At 35.3% G+C, this 23,763-nt stretch overlaps 1 protein-coding gene across 11 annotated transcripts in view; it reads left to right on the forward strand.

Annotated features, from left to right (window-relative positions):
- Adgrg6 (adhesion G protein-coupled receptor G6) overlaps nt 1-23,763 on the forward strand; it is a 128,312-nt gene that overhangs the window by 74,707 nt on the left and 29,842 nt on the right. For all 11 annotated transcript variants that reach the window (XM_063233386.1, XM_063233392.1, XM_063233388.1 and 8 more), the window contains 11 exons: nt 3,734-3,819; nt 6,862-6,914; nt 8,360-8,422; nt 11,696-11,838; nt 14,384-14,495; nt 15,489-15,544; nt 16,075-16,285; nt 17,923-18,094; nt 19,527-19,667; nt 21,788-21,907; nt 23,401-23,446. In XM_063233386.1, the coding sequence (XP_063089456.1) occupies nt 3,734-3,819; nt 6,862-6,914; nt 8,360-8,422; nt 11,696-11,838; nt 14,384-14,495; nt 15,489-15,544; nt 16,075-16,285; nt 17,923-18,094; nt 19,527-19,667; nt 21,788-21,907; nt 23,401-23,446 (1,203 nt within the window). The remainder of the gene's footprint in view (nt 1-3,733; nt 3,820-6,861; nt 6,915-8,359; nt 8,423-11,695; nt 11,839-14,383; nt 14,496-15,488; nt 15,545-16,074; nt 16,286-17,922; nt 18,095-19,526; nt 19,668-21,787; nt 21,908-23,400; nt 23,447-23,763) is intronic.

Here is a 23,763-nt window from a genome sequence, read left to right on the forward strand (position 1 = left end):
GTTCTTTATTGTTGAAATGAACTTTTTACTTGTAAAATAGAAGTGAAAAAATATAAGTATAATATACAAATGTAATGTAAATAATGTTTCTGAATTTCCTGTATATTTCCTTAGCTTTTTACACCTCAGAGCTGGATGTTTCTGTTATCATTTCTAAAAAGAAATGTCAGAGATAAGTTATACAAAAATAAGATTTTTTTCTTTAGTGTAATCAAATTTGGAATAATTGGAAAGAGAATTACTCTTTTTCCTTATGATTACATGGTATTTAATGTCCTGTCCTGGACTATCTAAGATCATTCACATACTATCAACAGTTTCTTATTCTTTGAGAAAGTGATATCATAAACATTCTCAGGCTTACAATATGATATATTACAAAATTGTATTTGGAGTACGTGAGAAAGTTAAGCACAACTGACGAATCCATTTGTCCACCTTATCCAGTCCTTTTAGCTCTGGGCTATCAGAGTTTTACTGATTTCATCAGTAGCAGTCTGTCAGTGCAGGGACAGGAGAAGACTGATATTATTTGACAATCAGGTGCATTTCCACATTGTGTCAATGAGATTTATTTTCCTGGCTTTGTGAAATGTTACTATTTTTCCATATAAAACTCTTTTTGTTATCTTCAGTAGGCTTTCATCTGATATCTACCACTATATAAAGAAAGTCTTATCTGTTAGGGTGTTGTTCACAAGCAGATATTTCAGGATGTCATGGCTAATCTAGCCATTCCCACGAATAATGAACTTGTGTGTCTTTTCCATTATGCCCAAGAAAGCTCCTGGACTAGTTATTATTTTCTTTCCAAATATATCTCCTGTGCCTGGGATAACATCCTACTGACACTAGATAGCAAGTTTGGATGAGGTTGGCACAATCAACCCAAGTAAGGAATTCATGATATTCTCATTTCTGTTCTAAAAATATTGTTTGCAAGTACCAATTGTAATGTTCCTTTTTCTTACATATGTGTGACTGTTCAAACACCAAATTTCACTCATGGGATGTTTGTGTGGATCTAACAGTCACTCTAGCTGTGTATGCCAGATACTTAAAGAAACTGTACATACATACACGGTAGGGCTCCAGTCACACCGTCATGTTATCATCATCCAGTCACCAATTCAAAGTTATAACCTCAAATCTAAATGACATTCAGCTTGGATTTTAACATATCTTTGGAATACATACTTTCAAATCTGTCATTTCAATTCTGTATTTCACACTATTGAAGATATAATAGTGTTATTTCTAAATCCTCTAAGAACCTGAAACGAGTGGTAAGAAATTAAAAAAAATTCTTTGGCAACAGACCTACACAAGGAAAGCTATTTGGACATCACGTCTGCAGCCAGTGATTTCTACTTTGATACTGTGCATGGCTGGAAGAATTATACAATTGGAAAGTGATATATTCTTAAATAATTTTTTCAAGAAGTGTGTGCCAGGTGTGTTCTTTTGACCTGAATGTTATCACAAGGATAATCCATGTATCTCTTGAAGTCTCTGGAAGTCATGCTTTGTGAGCAGTCTGTACTGAGACACCACAATGGTTGCTACATCTATGGAAGCCGTGGCTACTGCTGTGGTAACACAAAACAGCTGCATCTTTGGGTCTTGGCTGTATTTCCTAAATGGTAATGTTTAAGCCAGTCAGTTTGCTACAAACCAAAACCACCTCAGCAGCCCCTCAATGGACACTTTATCTTTTTTGTTGGTTTACTCCTGGATATGTCTCATGATTTATTTTTGATCTCACTATTCAAAAATTTAAAATAAGTAACAAGTAGGCTCTGCTAAGTATTTTTTTAGCTAAGTTTATGAAATATGATATAATTCTGAGACTTCTAGAAAGAAACTAGGTCATAATTACCTACAGCACAGGAGACTCTGTAACATAAGATGCTAAGTTATTTGGAATGTTGACATTTTATCACCTATCAGCAATAATATCCTACTTAAATACTCTCAGATTTGTCTCTAATATTGGATGTCTCTCATTTATAAAAACAATCACCTGAAAAAAGAGGACAAGAAATATTTAAAATATAAGACATTACTTTAAATATATATCTGTAAACTGTCTTTAATAAAATTTCAGAAAAATCAGTAAACATATTAATTTTTAGTGTTTTGTCATTTTTTCCTTGAGAGAACAAATATTTCTTTTAATAAAAAATGTGCTTTAGCGCTCCATCTAGTGGTCAGTTTTCAGATACTCTGCTAGCACTGGTGAAAATTCACAGACTGTCCCTAGGATCCTGAAGCCCTGTGTTGGTTCTTGAAGACCCTTAGGATTTCTTGGGCCTCAGCAGTTTGAGCTTCCTCTCCCTCATTCAAATGACTTGATATGTATGATGGGATCCATAGGACAAAAGATTTTTAGTCTAAATTATCATTTTTATATGTTTCTCTAAATATTCTTCATTCAGAAAGTATAGGGCTGGGACTCAGCAGCATAAGCATCTGCCTTGCAAGCGCAGTGTTGTGAGTTCGATCCCTGGTACTGGTAAAAAAATAAATAAATAAAATAAATAAAGAAGTATAAAGTTAAAATCATTACCATACCCAAAGAGATTTAGAATTTGAAATAACCTACTCTGCAGAAATTGCGTTCACCTGTCTTTGGACTTACACAAGTTTTGCATATTTGTGTTACTATATTTGATGATGGCAGTTTCTATTGTTTGGCATGTGATTGATCCTTTTAACTGGAAAGTCTTTCAGTGGTGGAACTGGAGTTTGCATTTGAGTAGATCTGGGAGTTTCCAGAAGCTCAGTTTTGTGTTTTTTATCCACTGCTTCCCCACAATTCTGTTTAAAAGTATTCCTCAACATTGTTTTGATTATATATTTCTATATCTTCTATGCATATTTTACTTGATTTACTTAAATCACAAAAATATTATTGACAATCACAGATGCTACATTTTCTTCTTTCTATAAGCAATCTTATTTTAAGAGTATTTTTTCTGCTCTAGCTACTTGGAGTAAAGAGCCCTGTACCACTCACCTAAGAGACTTAGCAAACCCTTGATGATGAGTGTGATTTCCATGGGGGAAATAAACCAAACTACTTTAAAGATTGCCTTCACTTCCTCCAATAAAACAAAGCCTCTGTTCACAATATTATCTCATTAAACTTACCTGCAAGTTTTTTTTTCTTTCTACCTTAGTATAAACGACCATATTTAAGAAATTTTAATGAAAATTTTGGTGAAATCTTACTAGTGATTTAGTAGAAGTAAACATTTTTGCTGGCAAGGGGAAGCAAGAGGATTTGAGGACAGTGAGTTTTGTTCTTTTCACAGTAACCCCTGCCCATCCCTTCACTCAGCAAGAGTTCATCCCACATCTTTATCATCTTACAATGTGCAAAAAACCTTACTTTCTTGTTGTAAGAAGTCAAATTCTATATGGAAAACTTACTACTTTATGGATAATTCATCTCGGAAATCTGTAAGACTTGAAAACTCTGAAGATGCCTGCAATTATTTCAAAGGTCATGTGCAAACAATATTTTTGGAGGATCAAATTATAAAAGTAAACCAATTGATACCTATTTCTAAAAGTTACAAAAGTCAAAAGTTTTAGCATTAAATCAGCCCAGAAATTTTCTGTGCTTATGTGAAAGGTTTTATTTAACTTACATGGAATTATGTGCTTATGAATTTACTGTTTGATGTGTAAACATAACTCACGGATTAACCCTATTTCCAACGGGCAGATGGAATTATGTATAGAATATCCATAGTGATTCAAAATGTCCTTCACCACCCTGAGGCCAAAGTACAGAGCAAGGTGGCAGAATGGGTAAGTGAACATTTTTGAGTTCTTTTAAACCTTTTACTTCTAGAATCTGAAAGAGTTTCTGAGTAATTGAATCCGTAAGTCATGCTAAGGTGCAGAACTACTCATTATGATATCTGATTAGATATATAATGTGCAAGGTTGGTGCTCATGCATGAAAGAGAGGTACATTTGAATAAAGAATACAAAACTGAGCCTAAGACTAGCCATGTAGTAAATAAGAAAATTATTTACAACACAAATAGAAATAGTTTAGTAGGTATCCTTACTATTAAATCCATTAATTTTAAGTTATGTTTTAAAATGTGTATTTATTATTTTTGTTTTTGATATATAATCAAAAGTAAAAGCTTTCTTATGAAAAACTCTGCTCACCTTTGCACTCATATATCTGGACCAGTCTATTACTTGGAAATCACTTTGTTTTGAACCATTTTGTGTGCATAAAATTATTTTACATTAAAATTATTACATTTTATTTTCCAATTCTACCTTGTACTTAATTTGTTGTTTCCCAATTCGCATTATTAGAACAAGAGAACTTATCTTTTTTCTTCCTCCTTCTCCTCCTCCTCCTTCTCCTCTTCTTCCTCCTCCTCTTTTTCTCCTCTGCCTCCTCCTTCTCCTCCATCTCCTGGCAGTGCAGGATGTTGCAGTCATCTAGGCATCTATTTAACAAGTTCTTTGTCAGTGGACATTTAGGTTACAATTTATTTAACTAGTGTCCTATTGTTGAATTTTATGTTTTTTCTAATTTAAAAATTTTAACATTTGTGTTTTTTTCCTGATGAAATACAACCCATTGAATTTTTCATTTTCTTCTTTTCCACACCAATCTCAAAACTTTTATTTTCCCCAAATTTCTTGTACTTTTATTATTTATTTATTTATTTATTTATTTTTTGTTTTTTGGTACTGAGGATCAAACTCATGACCTTGTGCTTGCCAGATAGGTACTTACACTGCTGAGCTAAATCCCCAGCCCTTGTACATTTTTATACAAAATAATAGACTACAGATAGTAATACAGTTCATACATTAGCTTTTTGTGTGAATACTCACTAGTGTATACATTCTGCAGTATGAAAAAATTAATTTCCTTCTGTTGCACATGTCTGTTAAATGTATTCTAATGGGAAAATGTGATCTTTAAAATCTCTTTTAAAAGCAATATTTTTAAAAACAAGTTGACCACTAGAAACAATAGTTTTTAATTGACAATTATATAACAAAATTTTTGAGAAGGGTAATTTTTAATAGATTCTTAAATAGGTCACAACGAACTTTAAAAAATGATGCATTATCATTGGTAATTAATTGAAACACTAAGAAATGCACTTAATTCTTAAGTGGAGAGCAGCCATCACAGAAAGAATGCATTTTTGGATCCAATTTTCTTTCCAAAATTGTTCTTTAAAGTCAAAGTCAAATTGCTTGAATTAATTCTCAAGCTACTGATGTCATTAATCCTAAAAATTAGTATCTCTAGAAACTTTACACTCAGCAAGATAGAATTTTACATTTATATTTTTGTACTGTTTTCATCATAGCTTTATTCTCATCTGGAGCTAAACTTCATTGGCTGTTTTTGATTTAAGATGCAAGCTACCCAAGTAGATGCTTGAAAAAAAGGAATATCTGAGTTGTATCTTTTTGCACATTACAGATTGTGCATTTTAAAGTTGTGCATCTCTAATCCATGAATTTGAACCTTGATATGCTCCTTTCCTTGTTGACTTCCAGGTGAGGGATGCTCAACTAGTACAACCTATAAAGCTATTTCACAATTAGAAAATAATCTGGAATCTAAAGTACTTCTGGTCCCAAACATTTCAGACAAGGAAAATTAAACCTGGATTATTATTCAAGATTAAAAAATAATTTAATCTTTCTTTTAGTAGCATCTCCTAAAATTTACTTTTAATTTTCAAAATGCCACATTAGCTTTCCTTTGCAATGATGAAGTACCCGAAATCAGCAACTGAGAAAGAGGAGATTTTCTTTAGCGGATAGTTTCCTTCCATGGTCACGTGACACTGTCCATTAGGACCTGTAGTGGCCTACTCCACCCTAGCATAGGCATGTGGCAGAAGCCTGTTCACTTCTCAACAGTTGGGAAGCAGACAGAGTGCTTGCTTCACAGCACACATACTGTGCTGAGAAGCTGAGAAAGACAGGAAGGGCCCAGGATCCCAGTATCCCTCCAGGCCACTTCCCCATTGAACTAATTTCCTCTTGAGTTTCCAACAACATCACAGGCTTGAGAGCTCTGTGTTAGCCTAGGGGCTCTTGGGGGATAGTCAAGACACAAACTAGCAAATGCTTACATGGAAAGTTCAACATTGGTGTAAAATAAGACCTAATAGCCCTTTGGAGGTGAAATCCTGTGTTGAAATTGTAACAGATACTATATTATGAAAATTTATAATGGAAGAGGAATCTGTTGCTTCATTAAAAAATATGGTACTGAGGCCTGTAAAAATTAATGAATAATCATATGAAATTAACATAGATCCAGTAATATTGAACTAATTTTATACTTGTTTTTAAAAAATATATGTTGTTAGTTTATAATTTTTCTTACTACCCATACTTCAAGAGGTAATTAGTAGGAAATATACTTTAATGCACCCAGATATTTATTAAATAGAGAATAAGGAAGTATCCATTTTGCTAGTTTTATTATAATACAGGCCATGGAAGGAATGTGAGCGTTTCCAAACAGATAGACTTGAGTTTCATTCTAGACACTGCCAGATCATTAGATTAACTAATAGTTGGGTGAGTGACAAATCATTTAATATCTTCAAATCTCAGCTTTTTTCATAAATAAGAAAGTAGAGTTGGAGGATAAAAACCTATCTTATTGAATATTGTAAGGATTGAAAAAATAACGTTTATCAGATTCTTAGTAAACAGTGATTTAGTATCTGTACTTTTAACTCTCATTTTGACGATTTTCCAAGATTTCTTTAGGGCCTTATCTGAAAGGCAAACTTAAGTTTCAGAACTAAGATTCTTACTTTTTTTCCATTATGGTTTCAGCTCAATGCAACTTTCCAGAATTGGAACTACACTATTTATGTGGTTAATATCAGGTAAGTGAGAGAATGAATTATTTTAGGTAAAAAGCAATGTCCGTTTAATGTTATTGTCTCTGCATGACATATCAAAAGTAAACTGTGTGTATGTTTATATATAACTGAATCAGTTTATGTTGTATCAAAAAAGGATAATGAATTATAAACAAGTTCTTTTTGTTTCCATTCACACCAGTATGAGTCCACAGCACACCTTGGGTTATGCATACTCCAGTTAGATCACTTTTTCTACACCATAGGACATCTACAGTCTGTTTGCATCTTCGCTTTTCAAAATTAGCTTATAGCATTTTTCTTTTTAAATTTGCCACTAAATTCCCCAAAAAACAGCATCATTGTAATCCAAATATTGCATATTGTAACCCAAATATTGTAATCCCATTTCTCGTCCTCCTCATGGCTCAAGAAATATTATATTTGTAATCCCATTGAAACATTATTGGAATCCTAGTGAATTAATTCTAATCTATCATCTCCAATGCAACCCAGAGCAAGAATAAAGACACTAAGACATATTCAAAGTTAATGACATCCCAGGAGTCTTGAGTCCAGTCCAGGTGAGGATGCATGGAACAAAGGCCCTGATTGAAGGGCTCATTCAGAATTTATTGTCTTGTGAAGAAGGGAGTAGCTCAAGGATGAGTGACAGTGAGATTAGCAGGAACTACATGAGCATGATATGTAAACTTTTGTGCCCTGGGAGGTCATATACCCTTATCTTGTGGCTTGAACCCAGGTGACATTCCTGGAGCTATATGGCTCTACCATCCCACTGTGCTCAACTGTTTATAGAGAACATGGTATGAGGAAATGGGAAACTGTCAGCTGGCTTCAAGGATTACATAGCAGTACCTTAGCTAGCCTTATTTGCATCGCTTAGAGCCAGTTGAAGGGAGAAGGAACTAGCATAGCCAGGTCTGAATGTATCAATACATGGAGACAGGGTTCTGTTTAACTAATGCCAAAGCAATTGTTCTGCATGCAAGGAAAGCTGCCCAGGTCGTCTCCTACAAATATTGTCTATATATTGTCTTCTGTACTTTGTTTTCAGTTTTACGGTGTTTTATGGTGAAAACAGTTTCAGTTTTATTATTTTTAAAGTGTATTTCATAATGGCTAAACATCTACTGTGTGAGCCTAAGTGATGTAATAACAGAAGAGAGGTCAGTTGTCAAGTTCAGTTAGTACTTTATTCAAAACACTGAAGCAAGTTCTTTCTAGGAACTTCTCAACATTCTTTGTTCTACTGATATGCATTGAATCTTCAAAAGAAAGCAGAAGCACACAGTTGTCTGGGCTTTTGAAAGAATCGGGAACCTCAAAACACATATTTGGAAATAGTGGACTAGAATGTCCATTCTCCGCCATCTTTTACCATTTCCGCTCTTCTTGATGATTCAGTGGATGCAGCTGCCAATGAATATATGTATTTTTATTTATAGTTTTCACCTGAATACTGGAGAGGACAAGATTAAAGTCAAGAGAAGCACTATGGATGATCAAAGGTAACACTAACAAAATTATCTAAAGGTATAACATTCTTTTTCTTGCTCACGGCTTGGACTATCTAATAGAGAAATAGAATCAATAATGTAAGAGAAAAACTTTAATCACGTGGAACATTTGAATGATTTCTTTAATGCTAATGCATTTTTTACTTATATTTAAAACTGTCATGGAACAGACTGAATGGAAGCATAAGTTTGATGAAAAACTAACTCAGAAGTATTTAAAATGTATGAAGTATTACTCTTAATATTTCCAGTTTACTTTTAGTAATCATTACCTTCTCTTTGAAATTTCAAACATAACTTCAAGAAACAATATTAGAGCCGAGATTTTAGAGTATTTGCCCACTATGCATAAGGCCCTGAATTCGATCCATAGAACAGTAAAAAAGAAAAATAGTTTTAAGAAAGAGCTTATTGTGTATGATAGCATCTAATAATACAGATAATGATGAGAAAATGTTTATCATGTAAAGCCATCACTTGATTTTCTAAATGCTCCATTACAAAGTTTATGTCAGAATAACTTCATACCAGTAATTCAATATGTATTTTCCAGAATACTAAAGCAGGTGGCATATAAGGACCAGCTGTTCAGATTGTTATAAAATGAAAACAACCAAAACTCCTAAATGAAAAAATAAAAAAAAGATTACTTGTATTCAGGTAGTGTATTGCATATATAGTATATATATTGTGCATACATATATTGTATATTTTTAAGATCAATTGAAAAGCAAATGTTCTCATAAGCCTTTGTAAGTTAAACTTAATTGATGTTAGAGACAACAAACGTGATGCTAGGCTATGCTTCTTTTCAAGGAAGTATTTTCTTACAATGAGAAGATAAAAACAAAAACTTCTCTGAAAGTTGACCTGAGATCTTTCTTGATTTACATTCTATTTAACATTAGATCAACAAATGTTTCTAAATTTAAATTGAAAGTCATAATTTCTGTTATATATTCAATGTACGGGATCAAGCCACCTCATTAGGGGAGAGTGATTTTATTTTCTGACACTATTGGTTTTTTGTTTTATGGTTGGAAAACAGAGTGATATATTTCAATGCTGTAAATGACAAGATTTTTCTATTTAGTAACATGATTTCTTTTCCAGCCTTACTATTAGATTATGCTAGGCTTTCCAAGATGCACCAGCACCAACCTGGATCCCTTTGCTGGACCTCTGTCTAGCAGTGGGGACAGTACCTGTTTGGGTATCCCCGTGTTTTACATTTCCCAGAATTCCCTTCATAGCTTTCTTAATTTGGTTCTTCCTGTGTCTGCTAGTACTAAAATCAGCCACCATCAGCATAGCATATGTCTGCACCTCAGGAGCTCTGGCTTGAGAGGCATTCAGATTCAGAGAATCTCGATTTCCTGGTCTGTGGAATCAATGAATAACTTCACAGAACACTATAGAATGAACTAAGACAATCTATGAGGGCAGATTCTATTTAGTTTCCCCTTAGAACGAATTTTTAACATTGTTTTAATTATTTTAGAGCCTCTTTTTTTCCGTTCTCTGCTGCTCTTATGCCCATCAGTGAAGCTTTATTGCTTCTCATTGTTTTTCTCCAACTGCTAGTTTCACATATTCTTCTTTTCCCCAAAGTTTTCTTTTCAGTCTGATTGTGTCATTATAGCTTTAGATAATCCTATCATACTCTATGTCCTAGACAAGCAGGAAGCCAGAGCCACAGAGTCAGGTTTGTCCAAATAAAGAATGTCTGATGGTAACAGCAGATAGAATTTAACTTTGTAGAACCATGAAATAGTTTCAGTTTTCAGGATGAGAAAGGAAAACACAGATAAGGACTGTGAAAGTACACGGTTATTCTTCAGTGGCTAAGCTGGGGTTTGCAATACCATTTGTAAGACAGTGCTAATGATATGCAAAAGAAGTAAAATGTTACACTCCCAATTCTAAATTCTCAGTACCCAGTGGCAAAGCTTATCTTCAGACGAAAGTTTAATCAAGGGACAATGTTCCACAGATCATTTCAAAATTGACCAAGACAACACAGTTCACCAGTGTATTCCTATCTGTGATCGCTTTATCTTGAATATGGTTTATATACGAATGTTTAGCGGTTGATCATTTTAGAAATAAGCAGTTTTTCAGAATAAATTATAAGAGCAGCACAACACTGTACTTGAGAGAGCCAATATTTGCAGTGGAGAAATGAAGTTACTTAATTACACCTATCTTTGAATGGCAAATATTTAACTTACTCCTTTTTAGCCCTGAAAATATATTAGAAGTTTAATTTTTATTCATATTCATGAGATTTCATAAAGGAAATATGCCAGTGCCTCTCCAGGAAGTAGCTGCAGGCTTTATCTTTGCCTCTGACATGCAGAAAGTAACTGCCTTGATAATACAGTGCCTGTGTCATCTTAGTCATTTCTCCTTGAATATGAAGCAAAATGAAAGTTTTTTTGCAAGCCTAGAGATATCACATCTAAGGGAAGGGATTTCTTTTACCTGACAAGATAATGTTATTTAATTTTATCTCAGTGTTGAGTTATTAGTTTTGATTTCTGGTGTTGATTACAGCTCTGATTATAGTTGAACATAAAATTGCATCGCTTTAAATTATATAATCAAATGTTTTGCCAGGGATTTTAGGATACAGTTCTTTACTTTTTGTAAAGATTTTAGTTTTAAAAATCTTAAAGTCACACATTGAGACTGTCTTTGATAACACGTTGACAATCACAAAACGTGTTTTGAGTATTTATGAATTTTACCATATAACACATTTACAAATCTTCATAAAAATGAAAAATTATTTTTCATTTATTTGGAGAAATTGTGCCACATTTTTAAGCAGTAGTAGTTAATAATTTCAAATCAATTATCAATTAAAATTCTAATTTTCTTTAAAAATATTATTCCTGGCCATAAAAAAACAATGTAGAATTAGCCACAAATAAAACCCATTCTTATGTGAACATTAGAAAATATTATTACTTAATACATTGAATATTATTGACATTTATATTAAAATATTTTGAGAACAAATAGGATTATATGGTAAAGTTACACATAAGTTGTGTAGCATCTTACAAAAATCTACTCAATGTCGAGGTATTTTATCACTGAAATGTGTGGAGCAACTGAGAAAGCCCAGGGCACCTTCACTAACCTCAGTCTCCACAATTCAAGGTCCTCCTTCCAGGGCTAAGTGTCCTTTTTTTCTTACCAAAAAACAAGGACCCGGTCGACAACTCTAATGACAGTCTGTTCGAAATGTTTCTCTAGGATGGCGCTTTGGGCCCTTATCATTTACAATGACACCAACAACGTCCACTTAGAAGGAAAAATCATTCAGGAGAAGCTTTTGCAAAATAACAAGTCCCTGGATGAGGGCTTGCGACTGTATACGGTGAATGTGAGACAACTGGGTGAGTGACTGGTTTTCTTAAACTGTGCATATTATATGACTATGTATTCAGGTTTAACTGCGCAGCAATAGAGGCTGTCTTCTTTTGTGTGTTGTTTGTCTATGTGAATGTATTCTTTCTGATGATAAAAGTTGTTGTATTGGAGATACTGGACCAAAAGGGTGACATAACAAAGAAGAAAAAAAACAACTCATACCTATGAATCTAAGGGATAAAGGAGGCAAATGAAGGTTCATACATATTTTAAGGGTATTTTAGGAAAAAACCAAAAATATGAGCAAATGCCAGAATACTTGACCACAATTTGGCTTCAACTTCAGAAACTTTAAAAAAGCATGTGCATATGCAGATATGGAAACTCTAATAAGGTAAATCTTGCTGTAAAGCATTTCCTTCTCTCATCTTGTCTGTCTCCATTACTAATCCCACTGTCTGCAGAAATAGGCCAGACATCTGAGAGCCTCAACTATCTTGGACATCAAATGGCTTCCCACCCACACCCCATTCACTTCTGGCACTGCTTGCTCTCCCCAGACGTGCTCTTGGGCATCTCCGTGCCCTTCTGTTCTCTCACTGTCCACTCAGTTATCACCTACATATTTCTAAAAGTGGTTCTAAAGTCATGTTCACTGTGAGGCCTTTCGTGGCATCATCATGTGTAAATATTTATCACCATATCTGAGCTTCCACTTCTTGTTGTCCAGGTACCTGTTCCTCATACACCTCAGAGAAGCTAATCTTGGGAGCAGAGCCTAGTAGACACGGGTATAAGCCTGCAAATCTGTTTGAAGTGGAGGCAATAGGATTGCAAGTTTGAGACGAGCCTGGGAAACTTAGCAACTTAGCAAGACCCCATCTCCAAATAAAGGGAGTAGGGATGGAGGCTGTGTGAAGACCCTGGGTTCAATCTCCAGTACCACAAATGCACACACAGGAAGGGAAGGAACTGAGTGGAGGGAGGGGGACAGAGAGAAAAAGACAAGGGGGGTCTTATTATACATATTTATGTTCTTAAGATTTTTCTTTAGATAGTAGTTTCCTTCAGTAAGAAATTATATCTCATTTTTTTAAACCCTTTACTTCAAGAACCCAATACATTCCTCAGTACTTGAATACTGGTTAAATGAATGAATCATGATGGAACTAATTTTAAAAAGCAAATGTTCAAAAATATGCATAGGATCAAAACTGTTCTAACATTATTATATGCCTACAATTATCTATCTTCTTAGATGTCAAGAAAGAGTCAAGTGTGATGCTTCACCTTACATACACTCAGGCGGCTGAAGGGGAAAGCAGGTGCTCCTCAGCCTCTAAGAGGGTGCTCATGACAGAAGCCCAGTCATGGGAAACAGCCAGGCACCCCTGCTTCTGTGAGGGACCCCCGACTCCACTCTGTCAGTTTACACAATTAGTAGAGTTCAGTGAGCTGGTGAATACCAAGAATTGGTAATAATAAATACCATCCCTGTGGGAAAATACCTGCTTCCTAACACAGAGCTTCTTGGGGGCGGGGGGAGTAAAATCACAACTGATGCCCTGTCACACAGAAGTCCCCACAAAGAAGTAATGTGATAAACACCAGGCATACATGACCCAGAGGCCCTGTCCTCAAGGGCTGAAGAAGCCCAGGATGGATAACTCTTTCTGCATACTTGGATATTAATTTATAGCATTTCAATTAAACTCTGTATTTTATTCTTTTACTGTAAGTGAATGTGTAGAGAAAAGTCTCTGTCATTTGAAAACAAAAGACTGAAGTGTGACTGTTAAAAATCATGTTTCCAGTGGGAAAGTCCTTTGAATTCTCAGTTTGTGAAAACTTTCCTACTGGCTCCCAGAAGTCAGATATAAACTTGCTTTTGTTCAGTTCAGAAATATAGGATTTTATGGTGGTTGTTGATATTTTGCTGTTACTTTGCTTTTCTCAAATTACAAAATCTGAATCATTTTTGTCACAGATTACTCAGCACGTTTCCTAACAAAAAGTAGGATGATTTGGATTGAAACAGTGAGGTTAAGCAGGTGGTGCTGGAGGACAGGAACCTTCTTGCTATTTGCTGCTAAGTTTTAGGCAGGGGAGATTATCAGAGAAATAGAAAATATGCTCCCAACTCAGCAATAATACTGTTAACACACACTTTTATAGGTGTTTCCTTTTAACAGTATCAAATCACATAATTTCTCGGAAACTTTTTTCTTAAAGTATTTGTTTTTCAAATAAAGCTAATTTACCAATATCTGCTGATGATTGATGTGCATGAGTACATTATATTTCACATTTATATGCACTCATATACATGGGTCTTTTTATTGGGTGATTGTGTAAGCTATATTAATTTGTATATCTGAAATGTTTTAAATGTTTATTCTTTCTAACCTCTGAACTTTAAAAAATTCTGAATATAAAATGATTCTGGGGATATTTCTTTGGAATGATTTTGTCATTACATGAAATCTATGCCCCACTCCAGGCTTCCACTTTGCACACCTTAAATATGAAGGAAAGGAATGCTGTTTCCATGTTGGTCTTATTTTCTCGTAGGCATCTGTGTTTCCGTGGAGGAACCCAAAGGTTTTCACTGGCCAGCGATCTCCCCTGCTGAGTACAGCCTCCCATGTCCTGACAAGCCCGGCTTCTCGGTTTCGCGGACATGGTAATAATTTCTTTGACTTTGCCAGCTAATAGTTCTCATGCATTGTACTGACTGGGAGGCAGGGCCGCAAGCTGCAGGTCTCTGAATCATTCACTTCTGGGAAGTGGAGATAAGGTAAGTAGGTTACCCAGAACGGCAGTGTTTTCCTCAGCACTGCCAAATGAGCCCTGTCCAAAGAGAGACTGAGAATTACAGCACTGTAGGTGGGTGGAGAGCCTTGCAGCTTGTGTACGGATAAACCAGCTTTCAGCCTCAGAGCACAAATCTGGAACCCCAAACTTTCTGTTTGGAAAAGAGAGGAACAGTAAAGAGGGAACAAGATCGAACTTGAGGCAGTCGATGGTGGACACATTCAGAGAATAGAAAATTTTCCCGAATGCCTAACAGAAACATCAGGGTAAAAACCATTGCAACAATTCACTGAGCTGTCACAAGGCGTGTCTAATTCTCACCACCCACTCTACTCCCAGTCAGGGTTTCCTTACAGGGAACTCAGAAGCGGAAACTGTTCAAGTGTAAGTACTTTGCATCAACTGTTGTGCCTGACATTCAGTAGGAAGGAGGCAAAAGAGGCTTGCAGATTTATGGCCTGGAATTTGACATGTGGCCCTACCTCTTCCTGGCTGGAGACTTTGGAAAATTTCTTGGTTTATCTAAGCCCATTTCCTTATCTATAACATGTGTATTATAATCTGTATTCCAGAGTAATGTGAAATCAAAACCCTGTCCTGAAAGCAGTCCTTGACCTACTACCGAGGTTAGGATAAAGCATATTGCTAGGACTTTGTTTCTTTGGTGCCAGTTACTGATTTTGTTCCATCATGAATTTTTAATATGTTTTATTTCAGTGTATTTCAGCTTTATTTTTGTATTTTTGTATTTATTTTGTATTTTCAAATGAAACTTACCTAGATATTAAGGAAAACCCTAAAGCTTACTGATTGTGTCACTTACGCCAAGTGCTTGAAATATATTTTTTGCTTTGTTTTATAGTTATCGCAATGCATCATTAGCCTTTTGGGGACCGCTTGATGTTTCCAACTGTTCAAGTAAGTAAGAAGTGTCTCTTGGCTTATAAAAGGAAATAAATTCATGGTTTTCATCCTACTCAGACACGTTCTGCTGTGTGTTACTAGTGTAATATTAAAAGTTAAGCAAATGATTGTTTTACTTAAGTTAGAAAATACTTTTTTTCCTTTCATTACATCTTTTTGTTCTATTTATTCTATAAATTAAAAATAGTAAGAAAATTGTAGAGAAGACATAAATAATATGTGAATTACTGTTTTATCAATATATAGTTTGATATTATATAGTTTGATATTTTTAAAACAGCCAGTCTACACTTATTCATTGATTCTGGGGCCATTTCTTTAGAATGATATGTGAACACTGAGAGAACCACTCTCTGTATACAAGGAAATATTATAACCCTGTGAGGATGGTGATAGATGTACAAACAGGAACCCTATTTGCGTGGTTTACCTATAAAGCAAAATATCACATTATGCTTGTTTCCTGAATGAGCTTAAAATGCACAGGTAAAACTTTGTATTTTGTTTCTTCTGCCATTTTTTAGGGGAAGCAAATGAAGTTGCCAATCAGATTTTAAATTTAACTGCTGATGGACAGAATTTAACTTCAGCCAATATTAACAGCATTGTAGAACAGGTCAAAAGAATTGTGAATAAGGAAGAAAATATTGATATAACACTCGGCTCAACTCTAATGAATATATTTTCTAATATCTTAAGCAGTTCAGATAATGACTTGCTTGAGTCTTCTTCCGAGTAAGTATCTCTTTTTTCTTTTCCTATAAGGTAAACTTTATTGGCTAAGTGTGTTTTTATGTAATTTCACAACTATTTGAATTCCCTATGCCCAAACTTGGTAACTCAAATCTCTGAAAGATGCCTAGATCATTCCCAGAGTCTTCACAAACTTCAGAGTTCTATATTTTTTGAGAAATACAATTTACAAAATAGTGTTGTCATCTGGCAAACATATAAATAGTGCCCAAAAAGCATAATATATTTATCATTTGAAGAATTTTATGGGATGATTTTAAGGGAACTGTCACATGAACTGTGCCACAGACTATCACAGCAATGTGTACTTCCAAAATGAGAATGCACAGGATAGATGAAAAGAAACCTATTTTTGTAGAATGCACTTTATATATATTTAATATATATTTGACATATTAACATTAAGCTATTAAACGTTTTTCCATTTCCTTCCTTCCAAACACATTTTTAGAGTAACATATTATATCCATTAAAATGTATGTGTTGTGTTCAAAATACATGATGTTCACATTTTTAAAAATGTATTATGGTAAAAGATGCATGGCCATTAATCCCCCTCAAAATGCTCCTCTACCCTCAAACATGTTTATTCCATAATTTTTGTACTTTCTGAAGCTGTTCTGGAAGTCCTTTCATGAATGTTTTTATGAGATCTAATCAAAAATATGATGAATAGTGCCAAATATCATCTAAAAAAAAGGCAGACTTGTAAAAATATTGTGGTATATCCTCATCCACTTTAGTCACTGGACCTGGGACCATGTGACATCTCATTTTTCCCCAAAGTCAAGCAGGCCATGAACACTAAACAGTTCTAATTGCTTCAAGACATTAAGGCAGCAACACTGTAACTAAAGACACTCACAAAAGAGGGCTTCCAGAAGTGCTTTAGACAGTGGCAAGCATGACCGGATAAGTGTGTTTCAAGTGAGGGGAATTAATAGCAGCAGGTCTTTTATTGCAATAATTTTTTAAAGTTTAAACATTCATATAGTTTTCATCATGCCTCTTAAAAGTGACGTGCCTGTAATCTAAAATACTCAGGAGGCTCAGACAAAAGGATGCAAGTTCAAGTCCAGGCTGGGCACCTTAGTGAAACTTGGTCTCAAAGTAAAATATGCATATGGCTGGGATGCAGCTCAGTGGTAGGTACCCCCTGGGTTCAATTCCTGTTACTGAAAAAAAATGTATTCTAGTAAGAAAATTTACAAAAATATTCTTTATCATATCTTCATACTAATAGTAATGATCACAAATATTTTTACAGTGTCTTGCAGTTCCTAAAACACTTCTGCTACATAGTTTTATTTGGTTCTCATGGAGAGAACATTTTTCATGTATGAAGAGGAAAGCTAAGATGAATGAAAAACAGTATTTGTTCAGGATGATTTAGTTGTTTCTCTCCCTTTGAGCAGATAGTTCTCTTAAAAATGTAGCCTCACTGTGTTCTTTAACTGATATGGTTGTGGTTTGGGGTAATTTTGTTGCTATTTACATTAAGATAAGAAAATTTAAAGGTGATTACATTTGGTTAGCATTTTGCCATGCAGCTAAACGTGTGTGTTCAAGTAATAAAACATTGTGTTATCTAACAGTCATATTATTGTTATCTCTTTAAGAGCTTTGAAAACAATTGATGAATTGGCCTTCAAGATAGACCTAAATAGCACACCACATGTGAATATTGCAACTCGAAATTTGGCTCTTGGAGTATCATCCTTGACCCCAGGAATGAGTACAATTTCAAATTTTAGCATTGGTCTTCCAAGCAATAATGACTCATATTTCCAGGTGAGGAGCCAGTGGTTTATTTAATTTTAATTAATTAGGAAAATATAAACTTTCTAATCACTTAACAATTGCCACTTCAAGGAAATCTTGGTCAAAGAAGTGACAAGCAGATCTGAATGTTAGCTATGTTTAATTATAGCAGCAGTCAAAAGGTGATGTGGAAGCATGTAGGAATTATATTCATAGCCTGAATGATAGCAGATTCCTTCCACAGGAAGTACCATGGAACCATGGAATGAAGGGCTAAAGCACACATAGGGCCACCATATTGGGAGTGGATGTGAGGATCAGGTGGTGAGAAGGAACTTTACTAAAGGCTCATGATGGGAGGACTAGGGGATCTTCACTTTGCCACTGGGTCTCACCATGAGCAACCTGGAAGACTCATTAAAATGAATTGGTGGGCCTTAACCACACAGCTTCTCATTTTATAGATGCTGAGTAGGACCCTGAGATTTGTGCTTTTTGCAAGTGCCCAGATATCTCTGATACCTCTGCCCTGAAGATCACACTTTGAAAACCCAATAATGTAGATGTCTGGACAGTGAGGGTGGACAAGTAATCTGGGACCGGGTTAATGGTGTGCCTCTTGGACATGTTAAAATCAGACTTCAGTGCATAATTTTCAGATGCCAACTACATACCAGTCAATGCTCACTCACCACCACACCAAGCAAAATGAGTGCACCATGGTTCTTGACCTGGAAGAGAGAGAGAGAGAGAGAGAGAGAGAGAGAGAGAGAGAGAGAGAGAGAGAAGCATAATATTTCTTTAGCTGTGGGGATAAACAACGCAAAAATAGAAGATTCTGGGACTGAGATCAGGCAAAACCATTTTTCTCTTACACTAAGGGCTTTTGGGGGAAATTATCTTTTCATATTTTAAGAATGAAAAACAATTTGGACTCAGTCTCATACCAAAAGTACTTAAGAAGGTACACTAGTTTTAGCTATAGTTTCAGGAAAAATGATACCAGAGTATGTTCTCAAACTTCCACTGTTGTCTCTTTGCAGAGGTAATTCGGTCTCTGTCATCAAATAATTAACCTTCGGTCTTTCTCTGTCTCTGTCTCTGCCTCGAGTTATTATCTCTTACTGTTTTTGAAGAACTCTCCATGTATGATATCACTAAATCTAATTCTTATTCTTGAAACTTTGACTGGTTTGTATATATCTCATTTTGCCCCAGTTACAGTCAAAGCATTTACTGCTTAGCCACACACATAAACCCAGAATGAGATCTGTGGCTCTCACTACAGGGAATTTATTTAGGAGTTGCAGGTACTGCTGTGTAGCAGTGAAGGACAAATTTTGTCTAAGCCAACTTGATACTTGAAATTGTTCTGTCAACTACTCAGCATGTAGAACACTAATTCTCCATTACCATTACCATGTCATTGTGATCAGTCTGCTGCTTTGTCATGGTTTGACAGATGGATTTTGAGAATGGACAAGTGGATTCATTGGCTTCTGTAATTTTGCCTCCAAACTTACTTGAGAATTTAAGTCAAGAAGATTCCGTGTTAGTTCGAAGAGCACAGTTTACTTTCTTTAATAAAACTGGACTTTTCCAGGTGAGCCTTCATTGAATTATGATTTTTCAGTTGCCATTGAAGTTTCTTTACCTGGGGATAAAAGTAAAGATTCAGATTCCTTTGTAATAGATCATAAAATGTAGAAAAGTTGAACTACTTCATTTTCAAAAGTAAAGCACCTTAACTGTTTAAATATTTTATTTCAGATAATATTCTTATTAACTTGATATATTTATTCCAGTTTTTCTAGTAAGTCAAATATTAGATTAAAACTTGAGTAACACAACTAGAAGTTGAGTTAGTGGAAAGGTAACTGTTCTATATTCCTGTGGGTAAATGCCTTGCTCTTTGGTCATTTAGACTTTGAAAGTTAAAGAAATTATACACCAAAAGAAAGGATTTTTTTTTTTAGTTCAGCAGGAAGCACTGTTTACATAATGAGCAACATTCTTGGCTTTAATCATTTTTCCCATTAGTATTTCAAGTGACCTCTGGCCCTCGCACATCCGCAGAGTAGGATGGCATTGTGCTGAGCACATATTATAATTTTTATTGGCATCAGTTCTAGATACTAGAAGGTCTGCTGCCAGCAAACACTGGTGACCTCCGGTTGCCTTTGTGAGTTCAACCGCATCTAGAGCAGTTTGGCCAAATTCTTTCTTGAAAATAACAGATGTGAGTTGAATTCAAAATACCAGCCTGTGTCCGACAGTGCCAATATGTCAAAGAAAGTTGTCTCAAGGACGCCAGGATTGTTTCTAATATATCACCCTCTGTATCATGCATAATGTAAGGGTCAAATAATTTATAGATAAAGAAAAAGAATACCATAGCACCGGGGAAGAATATAGTTCCAAAATTGTATGTGCCAATGTTTTATACTAGCATATCTGTGATTATATAAACAATTTATTTTATATAAAATATGTGATCTCTAAAGAACTTTATAACTGTGAATACATACAACTGCGTTTGTTAAAATTATGTTGACTTGAGACTTATAGCAATGTCACATTGAAAACTCATACTGATTATAAAAAAAAAGTGTCACATAATACGAATGATAGACAAGGGGATCCAGTTTAGGGAGAGGTCTGTCCTGTGGGAAGATTTGATACAACTCTTAGAGCGGTAAGAATCTGTTACTGTTATGTGTCAGCTCTTCTCCACATCATTTTTTCTCCTTTGGCATCTTCCAATCAAAGTTATTATGAAGCAGTATCCTTTGGGCTTTTGAACTAAATCTGCAGCAGAATAAAATATGTTCAAGGCTCTCTGGTACTTCCCTAAGAGAATGAGCAGCATGGAAGTGTTTTAAGTAAAAGGCTGGGTATTACCAGCTAGTTTTGAGTGTTTTTGATGGTGACCATCATAAAATGTAATTTAGAAAGCTGTATTTGAATGCTGAGGTCTGTTTGGAATTTAAGAAATTTTACAGTTATTCCAAAACAACTGACTTATAAACTGTGGTGCAGAAAGAAATTCAGGACGTTTGACAAGAAATACGAGTGGAAGACAAGGAAAGAGCTCACTAAAGAGAGGGCCGTTTGGTCCAAATGGGTTTTCAGCACATTTGCTGACTTGATTTCTCAGCCCCCTTATCGCTGAATGGGAATCTGCAGCTGCCGGCACGTACACAGTCCGCGGGGTGGAACTTTGAATGGGACTTGAAAAGAGAGGAGTTGCATTTGGGTATGAGTAAACACATCAGGCCCTTGGCATGGATGTGAAAGACAAATGGCTTTTTATTTTTCACACCATATTTCCTTCATTCTCTTCTAAAGGAAAACAGCTTCACCTGTTTTCTAGAGTAGGAAATGATCTCATTGTTCACAGCTTTTTATGAGTTTATATTATTTATGGGTTTGCATTGTTTTAGATGTTAACTGGCTGACATCAGTCACTCCAATCAAGAATGGAGCTTTATGGACATTTATAATATTGGGTCAGAATGTTCCTTCGATGTATTTATTATAGTAAGGGAAATAGCACAGCTCCTTCAGGAAAGCCAGTAATTTGATGTTATAAACAGGATATTCTAGAACTGAAGATCTTAAGTGTAAAAATTGCTGATGGTTTGCTTATTTTGGACCAGCAAAGCAAAATAAAACTGTGTACATCTGACTCATGCACGCTATTCATTTTTTTTCCTTTAAAAGGATGTAGGACCCCAAAGAAAAACCTTAGTGAGCTATGTGATGGCATGCAGTATTGGAAACATTACTATTCAGGATCTGAAGGATCCTGTTCAAATTAAAATCAAACATACAGTAACTCAGGTAAGAAAATAATACAAATAGAAATTTAATAGTGCAACTATTATACTGTTTTGCCACGACATGATAAAAGGTAACTGTTCATTCTTGTGAATGGGAAATATATCTTCCAGAAGGGGGAACAGCTAGGCAGCTAGGCTCTGTTCACAGTAAAAGTGGCAGCTAGGGGAGAACTGGTCTTACGTAGCACTCAAAAACCAGAAAGAAAAAATGGCAGTGAAAAAAGAGGTTGCCCCTCTTAAGAGATGACATATATACTTCAAGTAAATTGAGTGCAAATGCGTTTGCACCATTCTGCCATTAGAGGTTTTGATCGTTTGTTTGTATTTCTAAAGTCAAAGCTAACTAAGGCTGGGGAAGTAAAGGAACAAACAGGAGAGGGTGGACTCAGTCTTTAAGAGATTAGCAGGTGCTAAAAACCTTGGCAGAGTTTTCCTTGCTTTATTGTCCTTGCTGTCGTCTCTTTACGCAGTAGTCAGATGAGAATTCATATTTCCCAGTGGCCCAGGCAGGACTTCCACACTTGTGTAGAGGGTCGCAGTCACCATCCTGCCTTGTATTGGACAAGCAGGGAGGCAGACAGGAAGTAAGCAGACTGAAAAGCTCAAAGGACCTGAGTTAAGTTATTAAAGAACCCACCGTCCTTTGTCACGAACCCCCAAAGACCTCCTCAATCTACCCTCAACCTCTTTTTGTTTTCAGCCCTGCCATACATAAAATTTTCATTATTTTAAACGATGCATCCAGTAGTATTAACTATGTTCATATTGTCGTGCAGTCATCACCACCATACATCTCCAGAGCCTTTCTGTCTTCCCTCTGCTGATTCACCCACATTGTAGCAAGCGTCTGAATTTCCTTCCTTTGCAGGGATGGATAATATTCCATTGTATGTATATGTCACACGCTGTTTATCCATTCATCCATCCGTGGACTTTTGAGTTGCTTTTTCTACTTATTTGTTGTGAATAGTACTGTTGAGTATTATGTGTATAATTATCTCAGAGTCCAGTTTTTAATTTGTTTATGTATATACCTAGGAGTAAGAGTACATTTTGAAGGGCCAGGGATTTAACTCAGTGGCTCAAGAGCTTGCCTGGTAAGCATGAGGATGTGAGTTCGATCCCAAGAACAACAACAAAAAAACTTTTAAAAAAAGACTACATTTGGAAGACTGATGGGAGATTACTGTGTGAATAGCTTTGCTAAATGCTAAGAATGATAGTGGATTTAGTATTTAATGGTGGGACTGTAGAAAAACAAGGGTAAATTTCAGAAAATGGGTCATGTGGTTCTTCACGAGGTTATAGTTGGTTTTCACCTGAAGTCTCTACGTGAATAATCACCCCTGATATTTTCAGGTTATCCAGGTTGTCTAGTGCTGACCTATTGCTTTGTGAAACCATGGCCATGTTCATTCTCTTGCCACATTTCAATTATATGATTTTCAGTTACTTGAAACACAATTTCATGTATTTATTTTTATGTTAATATAGGAAGTACATCAGCCCATCTGTGCCTTCTGGGATCTGAACAAAAACAGTAAGTTTCTAAAATACAGATTGCTTTAATATAAATGAGAACTGAATTTTAAACATTGTTAGATACCCATTTCTTTTCATTCTGCCTCAACAACCAAAATAAGTCACAAGTATAAGGGCAAGTGAGCTGCAAGATTTGGTTTAGACAGCTTGGTGAGTCAGTTATAAGTGCTTAAGTTTTCAGCTTTGCACAATGAACTTGACTTTTTCTTTCTTTAAAAAAAAAAAACAACCTCTTCAATTTCAGTTATTTGTGAAATACAGTATGCATTTGTGTTGACACTTTTAGCTGAATGGAGATGTGCATAGTCTCATTAT

Source organism: Cavia porcellus, unplaced genomic scaffold (genome assembly GCF_034190915.1).
Source record: "Cavia porcellus strain 051 isolate PalLab524CR breed Dunkin Hartley unplaced genomic scaffold, mCavPor4.1 scaffold_22, whole genome shotgun sequence".
In the NCBI taxonomy this organism is placed as follows: Eukaryota; Metazoa; Chordata; class Mammalia; order Rodentia; family Caviidae; genus Cavia; species Cavia porcellus.